The 25428-nt window shown below is 51.6% G+C and overlaps 6 protein-coding genes across 6 annotated transcripts; 3 read left to right on the plus strand and 3 right to left on the minus strand.

Annotated features, from left to right (window-relative positions):
* Positions 1 to 2266: 2266 nt before the first annotated feature.
* Positions 2267 to 5591, minus strand: PHACADRAFT_167770 (uncharacterized protein). Its single transcript, XM_007389806.1, has 20 exons — positions 5533 to 5591; positions 5395 to 5479; positions 5139 to 5343; positions 4978 to 5086; positions 4831 to 4925; positions 4744 to 4781; positions 4675 to 4695; positions 4578 to 4619; positions 4471 to 4526; positions 4329 to 4424; positions 4134 to 4274; positions 3980 to 4079; positions 3677 to 3929; positions 3595 to 3624; positions 3396 to 3542; positions 3134 to 3348; positions 3009 to 3085; positions 2813 to 2960; positions 2666 to 2758; positions 2267 to 2614 (listed from the first exon to the last, which is right to left on the minus strand). Exons 5-20 carry the CDS (start codon positions 4885 to 4887, stop codon positions 2338 to 2340), a joined length of 1791 nt encoding a protein of 596 aa, XP_007389868.1. The 5' UTR covers positions 4888 to 4925; positions 4978 to 5086; positions 5139 to 5343; positions 5395 to 5479; positions 5533 to 5591; the 3' UTR covers positions 2267 to 2337.
* A 622-nt stretch (positions 5592 to 6213) lies between these two features.
* On the minus strand, positions 6214 to 8440 carry PHACADRAFT_83524 (uncharacterized protein; the record flags this gene model as incomplete). The annotated part of the gene is made up of 11 exons (XM_007389807.1): positions 6214 to 6438; positions 6495 to 6610; positions 6660 to 6872; positions 6912 to 7077; positions 7129 to 7184; positions 7235 to 7622; positions 7680 to 7746; positions 7810 to 7878; positions 7931 to 8040; positions 8103 to 8132; positions 8183 to 8440. The coding sequence occupies 11 exons, from the start codon at positions 8438 to 8440 to the stop codon at positions 6214 to 6216; spliced, it is 1698 nt and encodes a 565-aa protein (XP_007389869.1).
* A 2257-nt stretch (positions 8441 to 10697) lies between these two features.
* PHACADRAFT_246343 (uncharacterized protein) lies at positions 10698 to 11630 on the minus strand (the record flags this gene model as incomplete). The annotated part of the gene is made up of 2 exons (XM_007389808.1): positions 10698 to 10923; positions 10987 to 11630. A coding segment is annotated over one exon (459 nt), but the record flags the coding sequence as incomplete, so codon positions are not given.
* A 2676-nt stretch (positions 11631 to 14306) lies between these two features.
* PHACADRAFT_109866 (uncharacterized protein) lies at positions 14307 to 16715 on the plus strand. Its single transcript, XM_007389809.1, has 11 exons — positions 14307 to 14518; positions 14572 to 14589; positions 14642 to 14662; positions 14726 to 14898; positions 14971 to 15041; positions 15091 to 15297; positions 15355 to 15541; positions 15599 to 15612; positions 15672 to 15772; positions 15833 to 15968; positions 16028 to 16715. The coding sequence occupies exons 1-11, from the start codon at positions 14444 to 14446 to the stop codon at positions 16327 to 16329; spliced, it is 1305 nt and encodes a 434-aa protein (XP_007389871.1). The 5' UTR covers positions 14307 to 14443; the 3' UTR covers positions 16330 to 16715.
* A 757-nt stretch (positions 16716 to 17472) lies between these two features.
* On the plus strand, positions 17473 to 19671 carry PHACADRAFT_203617 (uncharacterized protein). Its single transcript, XM_007389810.1, has 8 exons — positions 17473 to 17534; positions 17591 to 17853; positions 17913 to 18304; positions 18356 to 18373; positions 18429 to 18599; positions 18661 to 18750; positions 18801 to 18851; positions 18901 to 19671. Exons 1-8 carry the CDS (start codon positions 17512 to 17514, stop codon positions 19219 to 19221), a joined length of 1329 nt encoding a protein of 442 aa, XP_007389872.1. The 5' UTR covers positions 17473 to 17511; the 3' UTR covers positions 19222 to 19671.
* A 3570-nt stretch (positions 19672 to 23241) lies between these two features.
* On the plus strand, positions 23242 to 24984 carry PHACADRAFT_85172 (uncharacterized protein; the record flags this gene model as incomplete). Its single annotated transcript, XM_007389811.1, has 5 exons — positions 23242 to 23284; positions 23339 to 23483; positions 23537 to 23604; positions 24528 to 24686; positions 24755 to 24984. 5 exons carry the CDS (start codon positions 23242 to 23244, stop codon positions 24982 to 24984), a joined length of 645 nt encoding a protein of 214 aa, XP_007389873.1.
* Positions 24985 to 25428: the final 444 nt, after the last annotated feature.

Raw genomic sequence — 25428 nt, forward strand, 5'->3', positions numbered from 1 at the left:
ATGTTCATCGCCAATAGAGCTCTGACCATCGCAGCCTTTGAGAGATTTTACTTGTGATGCGGCTTTCTTGTCACACTCACATGAAATACATAGTTCCTGCATGGGTAGCTAAGCTTCAGCACAGAAAATGCGATGGTGTGCACAGAAGTACTGACCATCACGCAGCAGACACGTCGTCAGCGACACCTTGATGTTGAGACGACGTGTACTCTTCCAGTTTGCGAATGTTTTGATCCACGTTAGGATGAGCACGGTGGTATCGGCGAGGACGAGTGAGCCACGTGTGGTATATGTGACTGTGCGCGAACAGTATTAGTATCATCGGCGTGTTATAATTCTCTGATTGCATAACACACGTCTATGTTGCAAAATTTAGTATGCTAAAAGTGCAGCAGTAGAATATGCACACTTACATGCTATATGTTCGCGTAGAGAACTTGGGCGCCTCGATGCATGTCGTTCCGGCGAACGGGTCGATGAAGAATCCGTACTTCGAATTCACCATGTTATACTGAATAGTGGCACGAGCTGTGGTATACGAGGGGTGCAAGCAGAAGTAATACGCACCAGATTCGTCACGAACGGCGCCATGCTCAATGCGAACACTACCAGCGACCAGGCATAGCTTCTATCCGAGATTGCAAAGATACGCAGGGCGGAAAAGACTGACACGTGGAAGTCAGTGAACAATTTGATTAGAGCAAACTTTGTGAGGCATACGTGCAACCTGTAAGTACTGAATGAGGTTGAGCACTAAGCTGAGGATATCAAGCGGCGGGCAGCTGTATGTTGGGTCTCGATGAGTAACCTGTCACTCAGAGTCCCGGAAAAAGTGCACTTACTCCTATAACAGGCATTGTTGCAGGTGATACTTGATCAAAAACGTTCGATGCTTACATTCCGAGTTGATGGCGCAAGTTGTAGGATGGCCGTGAGGAGCAAACACCAGCGTACCGAGCCGAGGAGTACGGCGGATGCAGTGATGGGCCTCTTCCAGACGGCATTGATCTCGTCACCAATGGTGATAAGGAGCTCATATAACACGAGGCCTGAGGTGCAGATACCATGTGAGCGATGCAATGGGAAGCGAAGAACTTAATAGCACTTGCACGCGGCAGCTACGGCGACGTCGTTGCTTGCGGCACTGAAGGATAAATGTGTGAATATCTGGTCGTGAGGTTCAAACAAGGATGACGCTTACAGCTGCGTGTAGGCTTGGACAAGTGCTTGGTCTGACTGTACCGACATAGTCAACGTGGAGAAGCGGAGAGGCAACTTATGTCGAGAGTAGCCTCCACTTTCACCATTTATGAGTGACTTGGCCGGTCGTCTATCAGTATCTGTTGTGTGACTGCTACACCACGCGTGGCCTTTGCCGATAGGATTAGTTGCCCATTGGGAACGGCTCTCGAAAGCACTGCTACCGAAGTGTCTGCGGACAAGCCACAGATGTGACTTGATCTTACGGCGAGCGAAATAATGATGAAGCAGCATGGCAGTCGGGAGTTGACGCTTCGAGGCAGTGAAATGAAGCTGAAAAGTTTGAGAATGTAGTACGTTACAGCGAATAGTGACTCTCCACACGGAGTCGTCAAGCGCCTTCTCTCTCGCCTACTGGAGACCGCTCGCAAACTTGACGAGTACGCTCGATCAGTTTCTCTACTGCGTGGACGCATCTGTTCATCGGCAACTGCGTAGAAATTGCTGACAGCTTTGGCTGCATTCCCAATTTCGTGCAATCCTTGTGCGCGTCGTATTTACACTCCTCGGAGCTTGAGGTGGGTCGATAGGGATCCCGGGGAACGTGAGAACCCTTCATTAATTAGCTTGCAGAAAAATCTGATTAACAACGAGGCTATGGAGGATTAGATGACGAAGTCATTAATGCTATACAGGTATGACCAAGTCTGCATCGCCATTGCGGCACAGATGATGATCTCGGATGTCAGTGCAGAATGTTCAAGTTCCCAGGTGATGAAGGCAAAAACCACGAGGATGGTACGTGGCTGAATTAATCTGCTTGTAGAAGATATTGCTGGTATCACTCTGAGTGTGCCCACTCGGCCTCGCAAGAGGTGGGTGGTATACGTCTCATCAGACGCCCGCGGCTGACTTGGGCGTGCGACAGCGCTTCGAAAAAAATAGATAAGATAAGATAAGATTAGCCACTTCAATTGAGCACGTGATGTTCGCATGCCGAGAATGCGGATTCTGCTCTAGTGAGTTCTCGTAGGAACACTGACTTAATAGTATGCCAGCATGACATGCATCTCTTAAAAGCAGGAGAAGCCGATTCACCATGTACATTGCACCGTTGGTACCGTACAATAATGTATGCTACCTACACACCGTGACGGAAGCAATACTGGTGCCAGACGACGAGGTGAATACAAGCAGCCTGAATGACGTGCAAACACCTGGGTTGAATGTGGACGGCACGATTGCATACGAGCCAGCTTGAGCGGTGATCGGGCCAAGTACGACCCCGCAGACCGAGTCGGCGTACGGACCCGACGTTGCCACCAGCGATCCGAGGGACTTTGCGCTGGTTAACAGGAATAGCGTCACATTGAGCGAGATAATGATCCCGGGATTGGCTAGCTGCAGTCGAATGCTACGGAATATTTGGCTCAAGGAGCGGCTGAAAGAGTCAGACGGTACGTACAGCACCTGAGACTGAGAGGGGAGCTTCAGTTCATGGATGGGGTTATGCTTGTAGCGTTCAAATTTCGGCGCGCCTGCGGCTGTTTCTGTCGTCCTAGCGGTAGCAAGAGGTTAGGTCTGTCAGCCAGCATCACGGTAGTGTACGCACCATTCTCCGCGTATCACCTTGCTGAACATGCCCGCGCCCTCTTGTGGTATTGGCTTTAAATCAAACCGAGTACTGCAGTCGATGTTGAACGCAAATGTGCCTAGGTGTCGATTATCAAATGCAGAGACGACCATGGTATAGTCTCCGGCTATACCATGTTAGTTGCCGCTCGCAGGTCTGACGCGAAGCTACCGACCTAGAACCTCTTTCGTCGCAAACGCATGACCATAGGTGTAAGCCCCAGAGCTGATAGCGACGTCGCTCTGAGCGAAACTATACAGCCATCAGGCTCAGATTGCACAGGTACAACGGTTAAATTACTCAGTAACCCGTTGACCTTGAGACCATATGGCCAGGATATTCAACGGGATGCGCCTCTCTCCTTGGAGCGACAGCTTGATCTGCACCTTCTTGCCTCTTCCAGCTCTTGGCGCAGTATAATCCGCATGTATCCGCAGATGGTACTGCGGGTTGACCATGAAAGATGGGAGCGAAGGATTTCCGCCTGCATTCTTGCTCGTGAAGGCACCAGCTACCTTATCAGATGTCAGAAAGGTGAATACGTCACACATGCGGCGCGTACCTTCTCACTATACGCAAGGACATTCATCTCGGTATTCCAGGAAACAGGAAAAGAGGAATACACCATGACGGTGAATCCAACGTCGTCGTATGGGCCGTCATACGAGGCTACAAGAGACAGACTAGGGTCTGATACCAGCACACGAACCTAGAGTCGGTCTTAGGATAACCAGCCTGCAGAGTGAAGTACATACACGTACCAACACCTGAGTGTTGTTCGTATATTCGCCCTAGTAGGAGTTAGTCAGGCTCGTGGAAAGGGAATTCGAGACATACTCGTACCTTCAGGACTTCCAAGCTCGTACTTCCTTGGTCATGGACAGAAAACGAGATAAACTCCCCACTTCGCTTCGTATCGACGACATGGCGAGTGAGTAAGAGCCATACCTCCGTTTCTCTGGTCCCCAGCTCATCTCTGGAGACGCGGAGGCCTAGCTGAATATGCGAAGCTAGAGCTGAGGTCAGGATTATGTCAACTGTGGAACGCGTATGCATACGAAGCGCTCCCTGCGTCGACGCATCTTTCCTCCAGGCCCTGCAAGAAGTGTTAGAATCGAGCGCGGAGCTTCGACGCGAAGTGCGTACCCGTGAAAACTGAGTTGATGAGAGAATATCTTGGGGTCCCAGCTGAGATAAACGCCGTCAAATACGGTGCAGACTGTGTCCCATGGGACTCGGAAGATGCCTATAAGCGAGGTGTCAGCGGATAATACGATGGTCGTAGACCGTTACCGCTTACGTGAAGTGTCGTTGCCGCTGTCGTCGAGCGAAAGCTTGATCATTTCCTGTGCAGTCTGGGTATCTATGTCGGGAGGCGCGGCAGAGTCCTTCCATGGATCAAGGATAACCAGCGTGCGGTCATCCTCATTGTCCGTAATATCTAGGGGTAAAAATCAGAATTGTCCTTATCTGAAGATAACGTTCGCACTATTACCTATGACAGCATACGAGTGCGCAGGGAGCAATGCCATAGTCTCGACAGCACCGTTACGGAGTTCTGACCCGGTACCAAGAGTGAGCATGCACCGTCCTGGGACTCGATGAGCTCCTGCGCATGGCCTGCAATGATTGAATACCTTCTAGAAATGCACTGGATAGTCTGCTCCATGTCTTCTCCCGCTCGAAGTGAGGGCTGTCTCTTTTTGAAAACTAGCCGTCTGACACCAGGACGAATGACTTTTACCTTGCGATATCTACGTGTTCGGGTATCCATCCAACCAGTGTACTAACCGATGCTCCATCAATGCACGTACACGCAGGATTTGAATGGCGAGGCTCACTATAGATCTGTGCTTGAGAGTCTAATCTGTGTGTCAGAGTTTGTAATGTAGGAATAGGGGAGAACGCACGATCCTGGAAACTCATAGCCCCCCATGAGCTTCATGTACTACAAAGTCGTCAGGCCTTCCATTACCAAGCATCATTTTAAGACGCACAGCTTTTTCAAGAAGTGCCGGCCATATTTCGCGTTTTTGTCCAGTGGATATGCACATCGGACCGTCCGAGTGGCAAGGGAGGCTGGAGTCGATGTCTGAGAGTACATCATGCAGTACAGCTCACGGAATATCTGACATGCAACGCACCAACTCGCCGGAATATCCCGTTAAACAAAATCCGGACGGCATGGGTGCCTTCCCTTGTTGCCACTGGTAGCCCGGCGTTATCTTGAGGGTACAAAGAGGAAAGTCCGAGCTATTCAGAGAAGGATGAACGAGTGTTTCGGAGTCTACGCTTACAAACATACCTTCGTGCTGAATGCTCTGTTATGAGCAATGCATACAACTATCGACGCGCAGACCGAACAATCGGATACGGTATGCTGCGAGACGTCCTCAGGAAGCAGGAAATCTGCGGAAGTGCAGATCGCGTCACCCTCAGCCGCAGGGTTCCGCCATGATGCTGATTGCCTGATCTGTTCGTCTGACAGATCGGGCTGGGCCAAGTCTACCCTGAACGCAAGTGAGAACTGCTGGCTACTAAGACATGCTTTGACTACCCACAACTGCGACAGCCCATACTCGGACCAGACAGGATACGTCCTTCCATTTACTACAGATGACTTGTGGAGTACGAGATGCTGCTCCCCTAAACAAAATGGTATAAGCATTGACTTCGTGCTGGCCGATGCACAGGCGCACGTTCAGAGAAAGGATCGCTTATGACGGGAGCAACTTCCTTCTTCGCTTTGATCTTCTCTGCACGTCCGAGAGCCTTCGCTGCCTCAGCTTTCCACTTGCCACGGATTACGGGGTCCGGGACTGTGCGACTGAGGTGCAAGAACTCTTCAGCCGACTTGAGGTATAGCTTGAAAGCCAAGCTGAAGTCTCCGCTGAGCTCCGCCTTTGTCGCCCTAGTGTACAGTGCCTCAAATTCAGATTGGAATAGCCCTGGTCAAAAAAATATTTAGGTGAACGTACTCCAGCGTCCTGGGATGGTGTGCCTCGGGATGACATATCCAGCAGCAGCAGTGGTGGTGGCGGCAGAGGCCAAGCCAAGGAGGCAGTGCAGTGTCACGTGAGCTGCGCTACTTGGCGCCACAAAGCTCTTTTTAGACGCCAGCTCTCACTTCACAGAAAACGTCGACGAGATAAGATACGTGACAAGGTCGAATTCGTGAAGATTGACTTCGAATTTAACTAAATAGAGACTATGGTGTGAAACCAGACTAATATCCTATAAAAACAGAGTAACGACCAATCCAAACTTGACAGACTACTGTTTATATTCGAGAAAGTCATAGATATATAGATAGCCCCCGACAAGTCCTTTACTTTTAAAGCTCGCTCTTATGCGCAATAAATACTGACTGAGACTTTCCTTCAATGATCTTCGGGGTCCTTGAACCGCATGGTAACCCACAGGCCGCCCACCACGTACATCGTCAAATGCGACTTAAAGATCACCTTGTCTTGGCCATCCGAGATTGGCGAAACGCCCCAGCCCGGGGGAGCAGCCGACTTCGGACTCGCGTCCAGACGGAGCTCGATGTTCGACACATGTTGCAGCAAGCGGATAAGCATGAACGAAACCTCGTTGTACGCGAACTGTACCAAGATCGTAAGCCTACTTGCAGAAACGAAGATAGGGATCATTTGCTCACTTGTTGTCCCAGGCAGATACGCGGACCAGCATTGAACGGCAGGAAGATGAACGGATTCGGCGTCAAGTACTTCCCAAGGCGCTCGTCCAGGAAACGGTCTGGGTCGAACTTGTCGGCTACACTCGGGTCAGATGCATTTTTGCACAAGTAAGCTGGAGCAGTTACCATCTGGGCCCCACAAGTCCTTGCGGCGCTGCATGACGAACACAGAGTACAAGCACCTGGTGCTCCCGGGGATGTAGTGGTCACCTTCGGGCGACGGCCAGACCGTGGGTGCGGCGCTATGGCGGACATTGAAGGGGCTGCAAAGAGGTGTGTCAGCATGGTCGTGAAGGCCAATAGATTGCGGACTTACACAGGTGGGTACATGCGCAAGACCTCTGCAAAGATGTCAATATCCCGTATGCATCAGAACACGGCAGAGCTTACCATTGATGAACGCACGCAGGTACTTCATATCACGGATATCGTCATATGTGGGCCGCCGGGTGCCGACAATGTCAAGGATCTCCTTGCGCAGGCGCTGTAGGATGTCTGGGTGTTCCGCAAGCATGTATCCGGCCATGGTAAGTGTGGAGGCAGTCTAGGCAGCGCGTCACTAACGCTCGACACCGGAACCGATTAGTGTGCATACCGTATCGCGTCCAGCAAGCAGGATATTAACTGTCTCGTCTCTGATGATCTGCGGATCTACAGTGAGGGATCAGAACAGGGTTGCGTTGCAATGTCGTCATACCGACCGTCAGTGAGTTTGACGAGATGTTCGAGTAGCGTCGCGTCATCCTCTACGGCCTCCTCGACCTTCAACTCGGGAGACTCAGCCTTCCTAGCCAGCGCGTCGTGGAGTAACGGCTGTATAAACTCCTCCATGACCTCGATGTGTCCGTCGACTTTGCTCTTCCAGAACTCCCACAGCGGCCACGCGGTGGTGTAGCGCGAGCGCTTCGCCGATGCGAGCTGGGCCTCGAGGAAGGCGCGCGCGAAGCGATTCGCAGGATGCGAGGCGCTGGTGTCGTGCTGGGCCTGCGGGGACGTTGGCGGATAGGGGAGTGGGGCAGAGAGCGAGCGCACGTCCTTGCCGAAGAGAAACTCGGTTGCAGAGTCGAGCGTGAAGCGTGAGACGAGATCCTAGGGAGCGCAGCTCTATCAGTATTCCTGCGCAGGCAACGAAAGGAGCGAGCGCACCTGCCAGTCGAAGGGGACGCCCTCCGACACCCGAGCCTTCGCGTGGTTCAAGGCCTCTTCTGCGTGTCTGATGATCGCCGCGGACACAGGCTAAGTAAAGCATGTTTCCCTCATCGGGAGAGCCGCTTACCTGTCGAAGACATCAAAGTGCGAGATGCGATCACGGCTAAAGAACGGGCGGGTCATCGCGCGGTGGAACCTGCGAAACAGCTGTCGTCTACGTCGAGAGGTGCAAGCGGCATGGAACTTACTTCCAGAGGTCGCCATCCGCATTGAATACTCCAGAACCCAACAGTGACTTCATCTGGAAGCGGGGTACAGGACCCTTTTCATAGCCCTGGAAATCTGTAGCGAGAATCCTCTAGGATAGTACGGTTGTTAAACATCATCTACATCCATGGTATGCATTCCAAGCGAACAGACCTTGATGTACTCAGGCTCGGCGGTGAAGATCTGCCGGACTTTGGTGATGAGAAATTTACATAGAAGGCAGGGCAACACACCCTATTCTGGAAGAGCAGGCGGAAATTGAATGTCCAGCCATATTCTTGAGCCCACGAAGACAAACGATAACCTGCAACCGTAGTAAGCAATGTGTCGCTGCGACCTAGGGGACGGGTTGCTGACCAAGAATGTGTTCTTCGATTTCCTTGTTGTTCATCATCAGGAGGTCCACGCCTCCGGGATATTCGCTCTTCACCGCGCGAGGCAGTTTTACACCGCGCGCGGCAGCCTCGCGGTCGACTTTGCGGTCGTACCATTGCACGAGCACCGTGAGCGCGGCAGGCCAGGACAGGACGCACGCCGCCGCGAGGGCCCACGCAGGTACGTCATAGCTAACGTACACACGGGCAACGTACGCAAGAAGACACGCGGCCGCGGGAGGTGCAAGGAGCTGCGGAATTATTGGCAGCAGGTAGAGCAGTCCAGGAGGAAGAGCCATGTTCGCAATGGTCAAAGTGTGCAGGGAGGATAGATGCGAGAAGATGAGGCGGCTGCGTATATTACCGCACTAGTTTATATGGGCGGACAGGGGCTGGTTCCGCCGGGCCTCAGAACGAGAGCTTAGCAGTCATCCCGACAGTCTGACGTGTTCGCGGTGAGTGAGCGACGAAGATCCTTTTCAATTCTCCACCCGGTTTGCATTGCATCCGGAAGTTGCTCTGCCGGGCAGCCAACCAGCAGTGATCCATGTGAAATCGAGATGAGAACATGATGAGAACAATATTGCACAGTGAGAACATACCGGGGTACCCTGGTCTGACCGCTGTAGTCAGCGACCGGTTACCGCTGGAGTTGTCGAGCCCGCAAGATCGGGATCGGCGTGCGCCCGCCTCCCGCACTCGTCGGTAGACGCGCGCTCGCTCTTGTGGCCGTCGTCGCCCTTGTCGTCCAAAAACTAGTCATACCTGTGTTAACAGCTGAAATAACTCGTTCAGTCTTTTTGGAGTCGCTATTTTTCCCAGAATACTCGGCTCAGTCTAATTCCGCTCACTTGCTTGCGGCGCGCGGGCGCATCACAGCCCATCAGAAACGAGCGAGTCCGGAGGGAGCGCCGGCGCCGCCCGCGATGAACGAACAACTTTTTCGCTCATACTCTGTACACTCAGCTATTCTTTCACTTTGCCCTCTACTGGTTACTTTATTTCGCTTTTCTACTCTGCTTCTTCACCTCAAATGCCATCTGAACAGCCCGCTTGGCCTGCCAGCAGCGCGTGATCCTACCCCAGCAAAGTCGCGTTGAAAGAAAACAAGGCCCGAGGCCTACCACTTTCGGCCCTGCAAGAGCACAGACAGCAAATCAATAAATTTAAAAACGACTCCAAGGCCGTGTACTCACCCTGCAAACGCTTCACTTTACCACCCTGAATGAAGCTTAAGCGCAGCAGCTGTAAGACCGCGGCCGATAGTGCCAGACGGAAGCTTCGCTCGTCCGCCAGGAAGCCAGAGCAGGTCGATTCACGCACAGTGAGTTCTCTACACTCATCTCTGCCTCCTCTCCCTGCCGCATGACAAGCAGCTGTGCTCGTCATGCTCTTCACATTTGCACTTGGAGGGCCTGTTGCTGGCGCGCCCCGCGGCGCCCTACGCGTGCAATCAGCGCCCTATCGCGCGACCGCTCGCGCCAGCAACCGCCACACCGCCATAAAGTCTCGCTACAAGTCCGGACTCCGCACCCTGACTCCCTCCTGTTGTATCAGAGCACAACGCCAACCCCCTTGGCACATGGACACGGCACATTCATCTGTTTTGTGTTTTTCTTACCTTTCTGTACCTTTTCGCTCCACAGTATATGGTGCATGTGGTGGCGTACCTAAAGAGAGGACAAGATATGTGATGAGATTCCCCTGTGTTTACTCCATGTTCTGAGTTCCCGCGCCCTCCTCTCGACGCGTGGCGTGCGGCGTCCTTGCCGGTCCCCGAAGCCACTTCGCGACTACTTCCCGAGCTCTCGCGTGCTCTCGGATCTCCCCCACCACCTCTACCATGTTATTTTATCTTGATTCTATTATCTTAGGTTGGTCCCTTAGGGTCCGAGCGCGCATCAGCCCATCATCGCCCATCTCGTCTGTCTACAGCGGCAGCTCACACACGTGCTACCTGTGTTGTCTGACCGTGTCGTGTATGATTCGCACTCCGCGCAAGTTCACAGAACTGACAAACAAGTGGGTCAATATAACATGAAACGGTTGCACCCATGGAGAAGTGTTGACCAAGAGAGGGCAGTCAGCTGAAGCCGCCTCTGTGATGCAACTTCGTTCCTTGAACGCCGATAACGTCAGGAGCCGCGGTGAACAGTCGCACGTCTGCAGCGACCGAAGAGCACTACGGCAATGTGACGACGCTGTACCGTCTGTGGCCGCGTGCGGCTTGACAGCCACGAGCCCTCTTCATCGTCTCCTCTATCTCAGCCATCCCCCCAATAGCACCAGCACTGCAGACGGGATCGTGCTCCTGCAACTATTCGTGTTCAGCAGCGACATGAAGATCGAAGTGAAGGAGCTTACAGTGACCAATGTCGGTCTGGCCGATTCGAATGCCTACGCGGTACTCGGAGGCAGCGCTGCGGCTGCAACTGCACACTCCGCGGATCTCGCGTCGTGCGGGAGGTGAACGTCAGCAGAACACTAATCGGGGATCTGGCCACGATGGATCACCATAGTGGGGTGTAGGAAGTAAAGCTGATGATTTCATCTGGAAAACGAGGCGTGCAAGTTTTGCAGCGGAAATGCGGAAATAAAATCTACAAATACAGTGCGTTGATGAGTAAACCCAAACAATTCCTCTAGACAATTTTGATGTGTACCCAAATGATATACCGTGATGCAAACGAAGATGCTGGCAAATTCTACACGATATCGAAGGACAGAGGGTGTTCGACGAAAGAGATTGCCATACAGAGATACCTTTGTCGCAGTCTCGTCGAGGTAACAGCGCTGGCCTAATCCTCCAGCATGTCCTCCAGACGGATGTGGTGAACAACATTGGCCGAGCTGGATGATGCGAGCACTGACAGAATACGAGGTTCTGGACGCGACGCGACGAGAACGTAGAGCCAGGGTAGCTGACGGACCAGCACGAGTAGATATTGGAGCAGGTCAGGAACTAAGTGCGTGTCCCTGCACTCGTCAATCCCGTCGACGACAAGGAATGTCGGCGGCTGATCAATTGTGAGAGCGGCTCTGAGAGCGCTCTGAAGACGTTCGAACGCGTGGTGCATCTGCCGTTCGCCGTCGGGTTGGAGATACTCTTGTGCGGCATGGGCAATGTGAGGGCGAAGTGTTCGACGAGACAGCGCGAGCTGATAGGTAAGGGTCGGAAAGAATAGGTGGGCGTCTTCGAGGTCGCCGCCGCCACGGGCGAAGAAAAATGATGCGCCTAGCCGGGGCGAGAACTTCACTGCTGCACGAGTTGCATCGAGGCGGGCGCAGAATTGGTGGACGATTGAAGATTTTCCCAGGCCTGCTCCGCCACTGAGGAGACAGACTTGCTTGAGCTCGTTTCCGCGGAATCGATATCGGCCCGCCGTCCAGAGATCTAGCTCTAAGAGCTGTTCACGGGGGCCTTGCATAATATCGCCCGTGAATGCGTCTACTGAGCGGTAGCCCGCGTCTGCTCTGGGGATGGAGTCAATGATCCTCTGGTCCTCTTCGAAAGCGAAGATTAGTAATTCGCGTTGAACTGTGCATGAGAATAGCCTGCCGGCAGACTCACTAGCTTCTCTGAACTGACGCTGCATTTCCTACAGAGCAGTGTCACCGGCGGGCGGCTTGAGATAGTAAAATTGACACAAACCTTCGCAGCCTTAATATCATCGAAGATGCTCTGACCACTGACCAGATCACAACACTGAATTGATCGTATATGTACGTGGGCGCGCATTGAAAATCCGCTTGATAAACGTACCTTGGATGATTCCATAGCTCTCACCATCGCCTTCTTCATGTCTACCAAGATGGCTTGATTTTGATTGTCGTAGGCAACGCTCTTGACAAATCCGTGGAGTTCTGCCTCACCTGTCAACCCCCCCGCAAGCTCCTGGAGCTCGCCAATTGTGCTGTATCCGCCTCAACATCAGCGTCGATGCAAATTATGATCCTTATCGTACCTGAGTAAACCTTGTGTTTGCTCTCGAAGTTTGCCGGACTGCCTGATCATCCCTTTCAGCTCGCTCAGATCACCCCATGTGCCATCATACTCCCGTACTACAGCTTCTGCCATCTTCATTGTGTATCTCATGGCCACCTCCAGCTCCTTGACGCTGGCAAGGAAGTCGCGACGTTCCATGCTATCTCGAATAACCTATAAGCAAGGGATAGTTCATATCGAACGCCATTTATTCGACGGCTACGGTTCACTCACCATTACCTTTTCGATAAGAAGCTTCAGCGCTTTTGCAATGAGAAGCAGATCTGGCACGGCTGCACGCTTAAGCTCAGATTCCGCTAGTTCGAGGAATGGCATGTTGGCGTCGTCAGTGGCTTTGTTACGGAACATGGTTGATCTACATCAAGTGCGATGGAGGCGGTAGAAAACCTGCCATTTCATTGCAGGCTGTGTAGGCTAGCTGATGTCGTGGGAGCGGTACCTTATCTGGCGTGCTTCTATGAGTTGCGCTATTCATCACAGGAGCTGCGGTTTGATCTCAGCCTATGTCGCTGGTTAAGTGGTATCTTGAGTAACATCTCCAAGTGACACACATTTTTCTTACAATTCAAGGCTGCTACTCAGGCGATGCTCCATAAGCTGTGTTTTCATGCCTCTTTCTCGCCAGCGCATCCCACTGGGTGGTAAGAGCGATTTTTTCCGGTGTAAAATTGGCCAAAAACTGATTGAACAAGGCCCCAACTTTCTCCGGTTTTCACTTGAAAGAAACCGAAGGCAAAACTCAGTTTTCCGCCAGTTTTACTGTGTTTTAGACCATTTTGGCTGGTTTTGCACCAGTTTCTCCTCAGTTTGCATCGGCGTAGATTCGAGGAATAACTGGGCCTTGTTTAGCCGCTTTTGCCTGAGTTTTCTCAAGAAAAAAACTGCGCTTACCACCCTGTGTGAGGCTTACAGCCTGCTATCGGATCCGATAGCAGGTTGTAAGCCTCACGCTCTAATCTTCCGAGCCGCCGGATCTAGTGCAGATCAGCACGCCGTACGAGATCTTATCTAGGCGCCCGCATCTGCAACCGTCAACATGACATCCTGAGTTGCCCCAGATTGTAGCCCATAAGGGCTTAGAGAACTGAGTACTCTTCGGCAGATTCAAATCCCAGGACATCCTCACTGATCGGTATTTCATCGAGTATGCTCTGGCATCAGCACTCGCCCCACCGACGCGAGGGAGAAAAAAGACGGTAAGGTGCATAGCACTATTTGTTGTCGATACTAACCCTCGTTACTCAAATTATCATGGCAGCACCATGATTTGGTACTGCGAGGAGTCCTGATGCATTTATTTGCGCTGACATTACCGTACCTCACTGGGCCAAAACTTGAACGACCACGCGTCTGGTCCGTTGACGTGCGTGACACTATCAACGTCTTCGTCATAGGTGTACGGCCTGGCGGCGGACGCTTCATTATCATGATTTGTTCATGCCCTTCCAGGTGCGTTTGCAAGGTTTTGTGTCTGGATTAGAGAGCGTCCAATGCAGCACGGGGAGCCGGAGAGGTGGCAGGGCGGACGGCACAGGACGACACAGAGGCTCCATAGCCCTACCTGCAGCTGCCAATACAGTTAAGCTCTACAAGCGCACCGCAACCTTCACCTTTGCCACCGCACGTGGGCTAATGGCGTGCAGCGCTGGTGCATGAGATAGGTCATTCCGGCTGCGGCGCTGACACTCGATCCTAGACATGATGCTCGAGCTTGAAGCTGTTCAACTCATTGAGAGCAGGATGACTTCCTGCGAGAGTGTGATACATAACTTGCCGTCAATCTTTGCATTAGAAGCAAGCTCGCATGCTTAAATTTGGAATTAATCTCACGATAGAATCCTACCACCATCACCAAGAATAGCAGTTCCACTGCTCAAGCACTTAAGCCTTGCCCACGCGTTCCATTATGCCGGATTTTAGGCCCTTTTACTCGTCAACTCTCTATCTTGCTGTGGTCTTGTGGATTTTCGTACGTATTATACATAATTTAGGCGATAGCATATAATGAATATTCGCCTGGGAACAGGTTTTGTGTGGTTGACGCTCGGCTTTGTTCACACTTATCTTCCACTCTTGCGGTCCATTCTAATTCTAATTCTTGTGGTCGAGTCGTGATGTCAAAGATTAAGCGATTCCGCCTGCTTATCATCGGCAAGACAGGGTGTGGAAAGACGACGATCCTCACTAAAGTGCGCGGTACCCCGAATATTGTGTACTGAATCGTGTATAGATCTCTTGTCAGGTATGCGGCGAAGACGTGGTACGCTGTCGAAGGGGGCTTGTATGCGAAACGTTATCTCACGTCAGCGCAGGCCGATCGACCCAGCGAGGCGGTAGGTCAATGATTGTCACGACTGTCGTCTCAAAGACCCGCTGATGATATGCTATATATGCAGCGCGGTGTGCATGATATAGAGCGAGAGCTCGTGTTTCGTGATAACAATAAGCTGATTGTGCATGACTCCGAAGGGTTCGAGGCCGGAAAAAAACATGAAGTCAATATAGTATCCGACTTCATCGAGCGTAGATCAGCGATGGAGGACATCAACCAGCGATTGCATATGATATGGTATGCATTTTGATCTTTCTTAGTACGCTGTCTCAAGTGCTTATGCGACGTGCATTGCTATGTTTACCGTAGGTATTGCATGGAAACCAAGTCGCGACCAATACAGCACGCGGAACGCGAATTCTTCTCAAATCAGAAGCAAGGTCTGTTGTCCCTGAAGAAGCTTTGAATCTACGTTCACAAGCTATGCAGTCCCTGTCATCGCCGTATTCACGAAGTTTGAGATATTTGTCCAGGACGTTCTCCAGGAGCTGGAAGAAGCGACAGACGAGGAGGAGCAAGATGACGAACTGGAGATACAAGCAGCGAAGACCGCTGAATCTCGCTTCAACGGAAATCATCGTGCACAGCTTGAAGCTTTGCCATTTCCTCCGAAGGCAATTGTTACCCTCTCGCGCAGTCAGTGGTCATATGCTTCGCTCTACTATCGCTGAGAAATATGTCCGTGTCATGCAGCTCATGTGTCGAGGCCAGAGGATTCTCGTCTGAGCGAGCTTCTTCTCCAAACAACAACAGCATTAAGCTCTCCCAACGACGACCCGGCAATATCGCCCGAGAGGCGTAAAGAGCAACGCGAGCTCAGAGACCTCTTTGTGACCGCCCAGGTGGCGGACATTCAATTGAAGGTTGAGTTCGCAATAGCGTGCGTCGTGTCATCCGCATCCACATCAGGAGTTCACTCAGTTTTCTCCTGCCACAGAGCATGTATGGATAGTCAGTTACCCCGCTCCTATCCCAGTGATTACCCCAATAATCACGACTCTTCTACACAGGGGGTTACGGCGCGCTATGGAGACGCCCCATTGACAGGAAGGAGATGATAGATTTTTGGAATATCGGTTGTTCAAGTTGCAATCCTAGGGCGTTCGCCTTGGTAAGACTTCAATCATTTTGCAGACTCTAGCAACTTGCTGACCACGCCCATGCGCACCAGCTCGATAGTCAACTGCATCAGCATGTCGATTTTAGCCCGCGTATCGTCGGGCATCCTAAATCGCAGGACTTGGAACACATCCTGCAATGGAATGAACAACTTCGGATGTGTGCTCAGCTCGAGCAACTGGTTATAGGTACGCTATTTCCTTAGTTTCTCGTGGTTATGTCTTGGTATCAACCTAAGTTCACGCAGATAGCGTAATCATCATGAAGCACATATTCTTACTGCGCACAAAGGACAGTGACGTGGTAAAACGACTTATCGAGTGGTACGACTCGCAAAGTACCACAGCGAAGCGGGTTCGCGAGGTGCTCGTGGACGAACACAGCCGAAACCCACATGCTCAAACCGGGCTAAACCCTCAAAAGCTTATCGCACTTGTCAACACCTTGGATCTAGAGGTGCCACACATTGTTTTGGCCACCGCGGATGCCGAGCCTTCACAAATGGTTTCGTCCAGGCTAGGACTCTGGCATGACTGCAGCAGGTGTTGAGCTTCCACAGACAGTTATGTCCGCACCTGACGTCGATCTGGTTGCGGCAGATGTCAAGCCTCGGAGGACACTTCTGTCCAGCTTCCCCAAGAGGGATTGGAATAAGCGCAAATAACACCATGTGAATCACCCTTCCATCTCGAATTTTGATGTTGAGCGCATGCCAGTGTAGCGTCGGCCTACATACATGTAATTATGACCCTGCAGAACTCTCCACGTTCTCAGCTTGCCCCTCGAGAGAACCAGCTGTGCACCGAAGAGATTGCGCTTCTGTGAGGGTAGCGAGTCCGCTGAGTCCGAGTGACCACTGCGTAGCTGTGCAATGCACAAAATGGTTCGGTGACTCGGAGGCCGCCCATGCTGAAAAATCTAGCGAATCGCTGATTATCACAACGATGAAGTCGCCAGCTGAAAGAACAAATTGACTCACCCTGCCGCTATACCACGTAGAGTGGAAGGAGAGGCGCGGCGATGTCCCGTGAGATGAAGCAATTACGCTGGCCAGCTCGGGGTCTAAACACCAAGCATCTTCGCGTCCTTTGGAAGTGCATCGACGACTTAAGGCCATGTACGACCTGAAAATGCACCCAATTCAGTCCGAAGCACATCCATCCTGACATGCGCGCCGCCCTCCCTGCATATACGTTCTGGCTCTATGGATGCGGCGAACTGAGTCTCCTTCCTATGTGGCGTCCGTACTGGCCCTGATGTGGCAAGCGAATCCCGATTCAAGACACAGGGCCCGCGTATGGCGAGGTATCCGCGTTTGGAGGGCTTGATATCCCGAGTGTTATAGGGCAGCACACCGGGCGGCTTACTCAGAGGCGATGACAGAGCGAGGGCGCCTGCACTGTTCCAAAAAGGCAGGTGGGTTTTGTTTCCGTACTAAAGTGACGTTTCAAAGCTTCAAGCTTCAAGCTATCGCAAGATTTCTGTTTCCAGTGCTTTAATTCTCGATAGGTTGTGCCTAGCTCAGCAGGATGCCTAAGCACAGTAATCTATCTCTGCGCCACGGCGAGGCGCGAGAAATAATCCGTGTTCTCACCGTTTCAGGCTTCCCACCGCTTCGATTCCCATGGCAGGGCCACTACAGTAGTACACGCATCTTAAACTGTCCTGTGTGGTGTACCAGACCCTGGTGTTGTGGTCTGCCTGCGCCCTCATGTCCTCAGCCTGGGTAAGATGACACTGAAAATAGCTATCTGGTAAGCTGCATTCTTCTGTCCAGCCTCGGGCTGCAATCCCTGACTGTGCTCTACAGCGGCGGAGGCATCAGCGGTCTTTCGCTGGCCCTTGTGCTTAAGAAATTCATGGCGCCCTCAAAACTCTCCGTCGACTTGTACGAAGCAGAGCCAACCTTCACCGAGATAGGTGCCGGGATCACTGTATGGCATCGGACGCGGAGCGTCTTTGCTTCCCTCGGGTTGCAAGCGGCCCTTGAAAACCGTGCTCTCTCTCCACCTATGACACTGAGAAAAAGTGACACAAAGGAGCCTTTTGTATTTGGCGCACTTGTCACTCCTCGTGAGTCCCTCGATATGCGTCGCTTGTCTTGCTTTAACATTCGACTTATATGGTTTCAGATGGCTGTATCGCACTCCCTCGAGTCGACCTGGTCCAATTGCTTGTCGAGAGCCTGCAAATAGATCCCATGCCGTTCCTCACCATCCACTTCTCCAAGAAATTGGTTTCTTACGACCAAGCTGCGGATGGCGTCACCCTTCACTTCGCTGATGGATCTTCGTCTCGTTCGGACGTTCTCGTGGGCGCGGATGGCATAGGATCGTCTACTCGCAGGACAATGTATGCCGACCTCGCAGAGCGTGTCGCGCAGAACGACCCAGCGAAGGCGGACTCGATCCTGCAGAGCGCACAACCAACGTGGACAGGGACTTACACCTACCGGACGCTTCTTGATAGGGAGAAACTGGAGACAGTATCTCCGCAGAATGTCATGCTCGGCGGTGGTTACCTTGTGCGTTTCATTCGCATCATATTCGCTATGTCATTGTTGACTCAGAAGCAGTGGTGCGGTTCAGGGAAGGTACTATGCCGCCTTGCGCAACTTGTGTAATATTCTAACTCAACAGAATTTATAGCACGTCGTCTCGTACCCGGTCTCTTCCACCTTAATCAACATTCTCTTCTTCGACTCGATACCCGGCGGCCTCGGCAAGCCACTTCCCGGGCCATCGGTCGTCGCCGCATCCAAGGACGAGGTTGTAGAATTATACAAGGATTGGGAGGAAGATCTCCGTGTCGTCGCAGAGGTAGGCCGTTCGCAATGACCAACGAATGCTGGGAATCTCATAGACGTTGGCCGGCTTCTAGAATATCGGGAATGTGTCGAAATGGGCCATCAGGCACATACGTAGTCTGCCTCAATATGCCGATGGGAGAGTGGTGCTGATAGGTGACTCCGTAAGCTCACGAATCTTTTCTATCTGGCTTGTTTTAATATCGTGGTATAGGCGCACGCCATGAGCACACATAAGGGAGCTGGCGCCGGCCAAGCAATAGACGTAAGCCCTCCGTCGCTTGCAAGTCGCTCAGTCGCTCATATTCCATCAGGACTCATACGTCCTTGGACGCATCCTCGCACACCCGAAGGTCACGACAGAGAACGTCGCAGAGGCGTTCAAGGTGTACGACGCGATTCGCAGACCAGTCGCCAGCGAAGCTCTCGAGTGCTCTCTGAGGACAGGCTTCCTGTACGAGTTCCACCCTGACTACCTTCCCACGGGTACCGACGTCGAGAAGCTCCACGCGGGCGACCGTGGCGAGCTGAAAAATGTCGCCGATGAGCTCCAAGACATGTCGTACATCCACTGGGCTGAGCTGCCTGGGCGGGAGTGGGAGCGAGCGCTCGACATGCTGGAAGAAAGGCTGTGAAAGCTAACTTGCCTGACCGCGGTGCATGCCCTTCGGGGCTAATGATCGTCCGCAGTGTACAAAGTCCACCTCATGTGAAATGCCGGCCCACAGAGACATCTTGGTATGATCTTCACGACTTCGCTGTTGACATGATCAGGGCCTGCGCACGAAAGAAGAAGTCTGCGCGCGATTCCGGGAGATAATACGCGCGTGTACTGCGCCCAGCTCGCTGATCGTTGTTTGTTGCAAGCTAATGTGGGGAAGCACAGAGTTATGAGACGGTATACACCGGGTGTTAAGCAGGAGCGACATGACGTGTGCCTCCTGGGCCAGGCCCGAACCATCGCACCAGTTTGGCAGTCCCGAAAGCCCACATATTGCACGAATTCTTGAAAAGCTTACACATATTGCAGCAGTGTAGTACAACAACAAGCTTCAAGCATGGTCATATGAGTAAGTCTGAACGCAATGAAGCGCCCCTGCCTGTACCTTTGCGATGGGCTCGGTGTCGTCCATCTCGATAGTCTCCGACTCACGCACTACGTTGATTGTCACCGTATTAGCCACACAGCTACCATCTGCGCGTGGCGAAGATGGCGCAGGGGGAGTCACGATGGGCAGCCCTTGACCATTGGTCCTGAAGACTCCGCCTAGGCCGAACCGCACCATGATAAGGCAATACGCGCAACCAGAGAGTGGGGCGGCCTTTATAAAAGTTAGTTCATGTCAGTGTAGAGGCATGGGAGACGTACGAAGCTCACGCAGGTGAACGTCGCAAACGAGCGGCCGAAGTAGGTGACCATGATTGTTATATTTGATGTGCTAGCATGGATCACATTATGAACCTGTCACCGTAGATACGAACAAGGTAGAGACGCACGTGAACAGCAAAGCACTCTCGATAATAATTGCTACAAAACTCTGCGAAATGCCAAATCAGCATAGGGACTAGAGAGATCGGAATGCATACCGAAGCTATAGTAGAGCGCAGGCACACTGCACTGACGCACTTTACGGCCCGTTGTATACTCCAGATTTTGTACGACAGTAACGCTATTGTCGAGTGAGATACTTGTGATACTGTCTTCACCAAGAAAACACACCTGAACAGTATACATTTGTGCTTTAAAATGTGATGTCAGTGCTTGATACGAAGTTTGGGGCGGATACAGCAGCAAATGAATGAGACATACGTGACAGTGCACGCCAGAGTAGCAGCAAGCCAAGGCGCTGCATATCTCTTGAGAACTACTCATTTGTCAGTAAAATATGAGCCGCACCACAGGATTGCTTAAGGAAATCTTCGCTCGGGGGTAATGTGTGCATCTGGTAGGTATATAGTGCTCCGCTGACTGGAGCACTTCTGAGCACACGGACGAGAGATAGAAATTTTTGGTATACCCATGCTAACGAGATACGTGCAGGTAGGCAGTGCTGCGACTATCCAGCTGCAGTGCCATACTTGCCACAGCCGGTATACCTACGTGCTAAAATTAAGCATTGCAGGAGCCGACCAGGAGAAGCATACCAATATAAAGTCACATATGGCCAACTCAGATACGTACATGCCCAGGCGGGCGATATTCATGCCATCAGATAGCAATATGAAGTAAAGTAGAGGTCCGTCAGGTTCACTGCTATGACTGATGAATCCTTTGAAGACCCGGACAATTTCAATAACCCAGTGCTAGTGCCGTATATCAGCATAAGCCAAGTACGGAAGTTCCTGCGGTACTTGCAGCAGTGATATTGGCGAACAGAAGGAGGTTGGCGACGGTAACAAGAATTTTTGACGTCTTCATCCGATTTGTCTGGACACTTCGCTTCCAGCCCTCGCGTTCTACCAGGAAATACATTGACAGGACGAAGAGCACAACATACATGCCTTGATGCATTCTCCTGTTAGTTTCTCTTCAGTTTCAAGTAGGACTACAAGCGCACCATACAAGAGCGTCTGAAGCACCAATCCGAGAAGCTCGGCAGTGGGAGGCGAAGCTTGGGGCATTATTGGGAGCGAGCGACTTCTGCCAAAGGGATTCTGACACACTTTATACCATAAAAGCCACAATGATGAGATCAGAGATTCTTATCTCTACTGAAAGTGAGCTAATGTTCTGGTAGAACAGAACCTGATTAATTGCACTGAAGAAGTCGTTCAGAACACAGAAGTCCATAGCTAACTATCAATTCACTTCAGACATCGGATGTCTGTGTATCTGGGGATTAGTGTGACCACCGGTCACATAGCCTTAATTTTTATCAGCTTCATCGGTTAGGAGACGACCTGATTCAGGGACTGGGCTTGTTTAATCCACAGTCAAGATGGAGAGCGCCATACATACCGGGCTTAGAGGTGCGAGAAGGCATAATGCGACAGCTCGGTAGATTCGGAGCGTCCTCAGTTTACAGTAACTGCGAAGACGGCCCGATAAACTTGAGCCGCCTGCTCATGCCTTTCCTCTCTTCTCAAGCATTGGGAAAGGACTCGCAACACTACAATCACTCCGAGATGGCAACGCAGTAGTGAATAGAACCTCCTTGATGATCTGATGGCTTGCCCGGCATCCTGATAGAAATCTGAGTTGAACTATCATGTACGCTGAAGCATTATCATGATGAGGCAACCGCAGCACTGGACGAGGACTTTCAACTTTGAGTTGATAATTCCTCCGCCACAGCGCATCTGAAGACTGACAGTTGGCCGAGAGATGTGGCAGATGGGAAGATGCAAGGCTTGCCGGAGCGCACGATGGCCGAGGAGTAGGCTATGCCAGCCAAAATTTCTATCTGAGAAGCATTAAGTGCTGTCAGCCGCCGATGTTAAACAGGGAGTAGGCACAGAACTGCTGGGGAAAGCGGCGTTTTGATTGAATGACGGACATATTGTGCCCGGACAAGGTCTTACCTTTGCAATCGACAGCTTATAGTGTGTTAAGCGTTTATATGACAGCTTGAACTTGAAACACCCCACAAGGAGGGCTCTAGATACTGTACTATCACTATCACACAAATTATTCAGTAGGTATAAAGCGTTTGTGCCGGTTGCTACTTTGAGATATCTTGAGTGCGTGGAGAGCTGAGAGCCGAGAGATACTTAGGTTGGCGCAATCTAGCAAAGGGAAAGGAGGGAGACATGGCAGAGTAGCAGGTGCAGAGCAGATTTAAAGCGCCGCCTCCTGTCGGCAGTGTCACCTTTTGATCTCCGATCAGTATTTCCAAGCGCGGATTTCGCTGACCGCGACCCAGATCTAGAGCACGAGGCTCATGAACGTTCTGTAAGCAGGTCCAGGTTCGTCCGCCATCAGATCCATCCTTCTGTGAACAGGGAAACGGGAGGCCATGGGCCTCCAGGTGCTGTGGAATGTTGCGACGCTCATTCGCCTTGTAACTGCCTTTTACTAATGCTGATGGTGTAGCGCGCGTGCTGTGAGGGCGGGGTGACACTGTGTCAAGTCTCTTGTCAACCTCAGTGACTTGACAGATCAGTTGATGCAGCTTCACCTCGCCCCGGAGCAAAAAGGTTGACACCCACTTTGCTCCTGGTGTGAACTTGTTGAGCCATCTCTGTCCCAGGCGGGGCAGTTTGTAAGGTCATCCTGCACGTCAAGCCATGACCAGGTAAACAAGATTCGTGCAATAGGAACTCTATTGTCCCATTTTCCCAATAGCACCGCCTTTCGTGGCAGAGCGTGTGGGGTTTAGCATGCGACCCATCCTTGTCTGCTTGACAACAAAGTGATTCCTCGGGGAAAAGCAGCGTCTCGGAGCGGCGAGAACGTGCGATCAGCTCCATATGTCACCAGACAGGGCATGGGAGCAAACTTGAGGTGAGGTGATTTATGATTTCTAGAGGTCTGTCGTCAGCCAAGTAGGTGGGAAGGCATCATTGTTCGACACAGCAGCTGTCGAGCTACCCTGATATAAGCCCCGAATCGATATAAGGATACCTGGTATCAGAAGTTTGAGAGGTAGGATTCTTTTTCTTTTTTGCCCCTGTACTTTACTCCAAGTTCCTGATTCACCCCAAGTGCGCGCGAAATGCCTGCACACTGGATTGGGCGGGTTCGCCTTGGAGTGTTTTGTATGCGCTTCGCCTCGTGACTCGCTCGCTGTCTCCTGACACTAAGCCACCCAGCTGCTGTCTCAGTCTTCGCCGTTATTGTCCTCAGGCTCGCCGCCGGCTTGATTACAATCACCAAAGACGAATTTGATGGATATTATTCCTTTGCTCCTCTGGCTGTCGCTGCCGCCGTGCTCACCATTATAACATTGCCTGTGATGTACGTGTTGCCCGAAAATTGAGATCGTTCACTGAAATTGCCTTTCGCTTTAGGCTGATCATAGACTTCTTCCGGCGTGGCGCAGTCACCTCTATGATCCTGGTCGAGATTGTTTGGCTCCGTAGGCAACTAGGGTGAGATTATCGCCATGACATTGACGCCATGCATCGCCAAGAGTTTCAGTTTGGTGGCCTAGACACAGGAACTTATTAAGTTACACCGGACTAGCCACTCAGAAGCGCCCATGAGTGGCTAAGACACTGAAAAGCCCAAAAAATGGCATGGGCAGGAATCAAACCCGCAGCCTGAAAGTAACCATGGCACACTATACTATTAAGGCATAAGACCTTGCAAACATTGGGTTGGAATTGGCCTATAATACCACTTTTCCACCTTAAAGTCTTAGCCATAACATCAGAATATGCCTTTGTACAATTACATTCCATTGCTTTAATACATAATAATTGGCTAAAATATAGGACTTTGGGCAGCTAAGACACTGATGTGGCTAAGACACCAGTGTGGCTAAGACATTGAGACATTGAATATTTGCCATTGATTCTACTTGAGTATAATTCATCTACTCAGGTGTCTGAGCCACACTGGTGCTTTAACCATGCCATTAGAATATACATATGTACAATAAGCAGAATCAATAGCAGATATTTAATATCTCAATGTCTTAGCCATGCTGGTGTCTTAGCCAGACCAGTGTCTTAGCCATAACATCAGAATACACCTTTGTACAATTACATTCCATTGCTTTGATACCTAATAATTGGCTAATATGACTTTGGGCAGCTAAGACTAAGGTGAAAAAGTGGTATTATAGGCCAATTCCAACCCAATGTTTGCAAGGTCTTATGCCTTAGTGGTATAGTGTGCCGTGGTTACTTTCAGGCTGTGGGTTAGATTCCTGCCCATGCCATTTTTTGGGCTTTTCAGTGTCTTAGCCACTCATGGGCACTTCTGAGTGGCTAGTCTGGTGTAACTTAATAAGTTCCCGTGTCTAGGCCGCCAAACTGAATCAGCTTGCGTCGCCAGGCATCCTCTGGATCCTCTGGCTCGCGATTGGGTCTTGGATCGCAAGTCAGCTCAGGCCCGACGGCAGCTGCGGCATTTACTTCGCCCCCAATTGGTTGACGACCACCTGCACTGAGGCACAAGCCACCGCTGCCTTCGCCTTCCTCACCTGGATCGCCTGTAAGTGTCCCGTCCGCGCGCTGCCCCATCCACACACCTCAGCCTAACGGCTTTTGCGCCATCTCCAGTGCTCGCGTACTGGATCGTGCTCCTTATCATGGCCCTCATCTCTGCCACGAAGGGCTCGTGCCGCATGTGGTACACAAGCATAAAGGGGGCTGACTTCGCCTCTGACACCGCGGAGTACAAGGGCGCCGCTGCGACCCCGGTGATGCAGCAGGGCTACCCGCCTGCAGCCCCGTACCCCGTGGGCCCTCAGCCCGATAACCCCGGTTATCAGTGGCCCCCTGAGCTGTAGGCTCTTGGCTTTTGACTAGCTGTCGTGGCCGCCTTGATTGCTGTGTTTTATTTATGTTTCATGTTGTTGTCGACTGCCCACAGTGTAGGACCACTCCTTGGCCCTTGGGACAGCACCGCTCCTTCACCTGGGGACACGCCACTTCCTGCCCTCGCACATCCTGTCAAGCCTGTCGCTACCGGTTTTCTGTATATAATGCATCTCCATCTATGTGATATTAATTAATCAGAGCCCTGCGGTGATTGTAGCATAGGCGGGGGAGCAAAAAGCCTCGAAAAAAAAAAAAAACTTCAAGCGCGCCGGTTTGAGCGATGCTAAGACGATCACTGGTGTCGCGCAGTGAGCTTAAAATTCACATAAATATTCAGTAACACTCAGCGGTATACTTGATTTATGTTAAAAATGCATATGGTGCTCGAATGTCAGGTGTCAAGCTAGAATGCA

Source organism: Phanerochaete carnosa (genome assembly GCF_000300595.1).
Source record: "Phanerochaete carnosa HHB-10118-sp unplaced genomic scaffold PHACAscaffold_1, whole genome shotgun sequence".
Taxonomy (NCBI): Eukaryota; Fungi; Basidiomycota; class Agaricomycetes; order Polyporales; family Phanerochaetaceae; genus Phanerochaete; species Phanerochaete carnosa.

What these genes read in the sequence shown, in the direction of transcription:
- PHACADRAFT_167770 (XM_007389806.1), bottom strand. Translation starts at nt 4,887, where the DNA reads ATGTGCATATCCACTGGACAAAAACGCGAAATATGGCCGGCACTTCTT. An exon ending in GGCTATGAGTTTCCAGGATC is followed by an intron (nt 4,696 to 4,743) that starts GTGCGTTCTCCC and finishes CACACAGATTAG; the next exon opens with ACTCTCAAGCACAGATCTAT. An exon ending in CAGCGGCAACGACACTTCAC is followed by an intron (nt 4,080 to 4,133) that starts GTAAGCGGTAAC and finishes CCTCGCTTATAG; the next exon opens with GCATCTTCCGAGTCCCATGG.
- PHACADRAFT_109866 (XM_007389809.1), top strand. Translation starts at nt 14,444, where the DNA reads ATGTCAAAGATTAAGCGATTCCGCCTGCTTATCATCGGCAAGACAGGG. An exon ending in CCGATCGACCCAGCGAGGCG is followed by an intron (nt 14,663 to 14,725) that starts GTAGGTCAATGA and finishes CTATATATGCAG; the next exon opens with CGCGGTGTGCATGATATAGA. An exon ending in AATTGTTACCCTCTCGCGCA is followed by an intron (nt 15,298 to 15,354) that starts GTCAGTGGTCAT and finishes CGTGTCATGCAG; the next exon opens with CTCATGTGTCGAGGCCAGAG.
- PHACADRAFT_203617 (XM_007389810.1), top strand. Translation starts at nt 17,512, where the DNA reads ATGACACTGAAAATAGCTATCTG. An exon ending in TGGCGCACTTGTCACTCCTC is followed by an intron (nt 17,854 to 17,912) that starts GTGAGTCCCTCG and finishes ATATGGTTTCAG; the next exon opens with ATGGCTGTATCGCACTCCCT. An exon ending in ATCTCCGTGTCGTCGCAGAG is followed by an intron (nt 18,600 to 18,660) that starts GTAGGCCGTTCG and finishes GCCGGCTTCTAG; the next exon opens with AATATCGGGAATGTGTCGAA.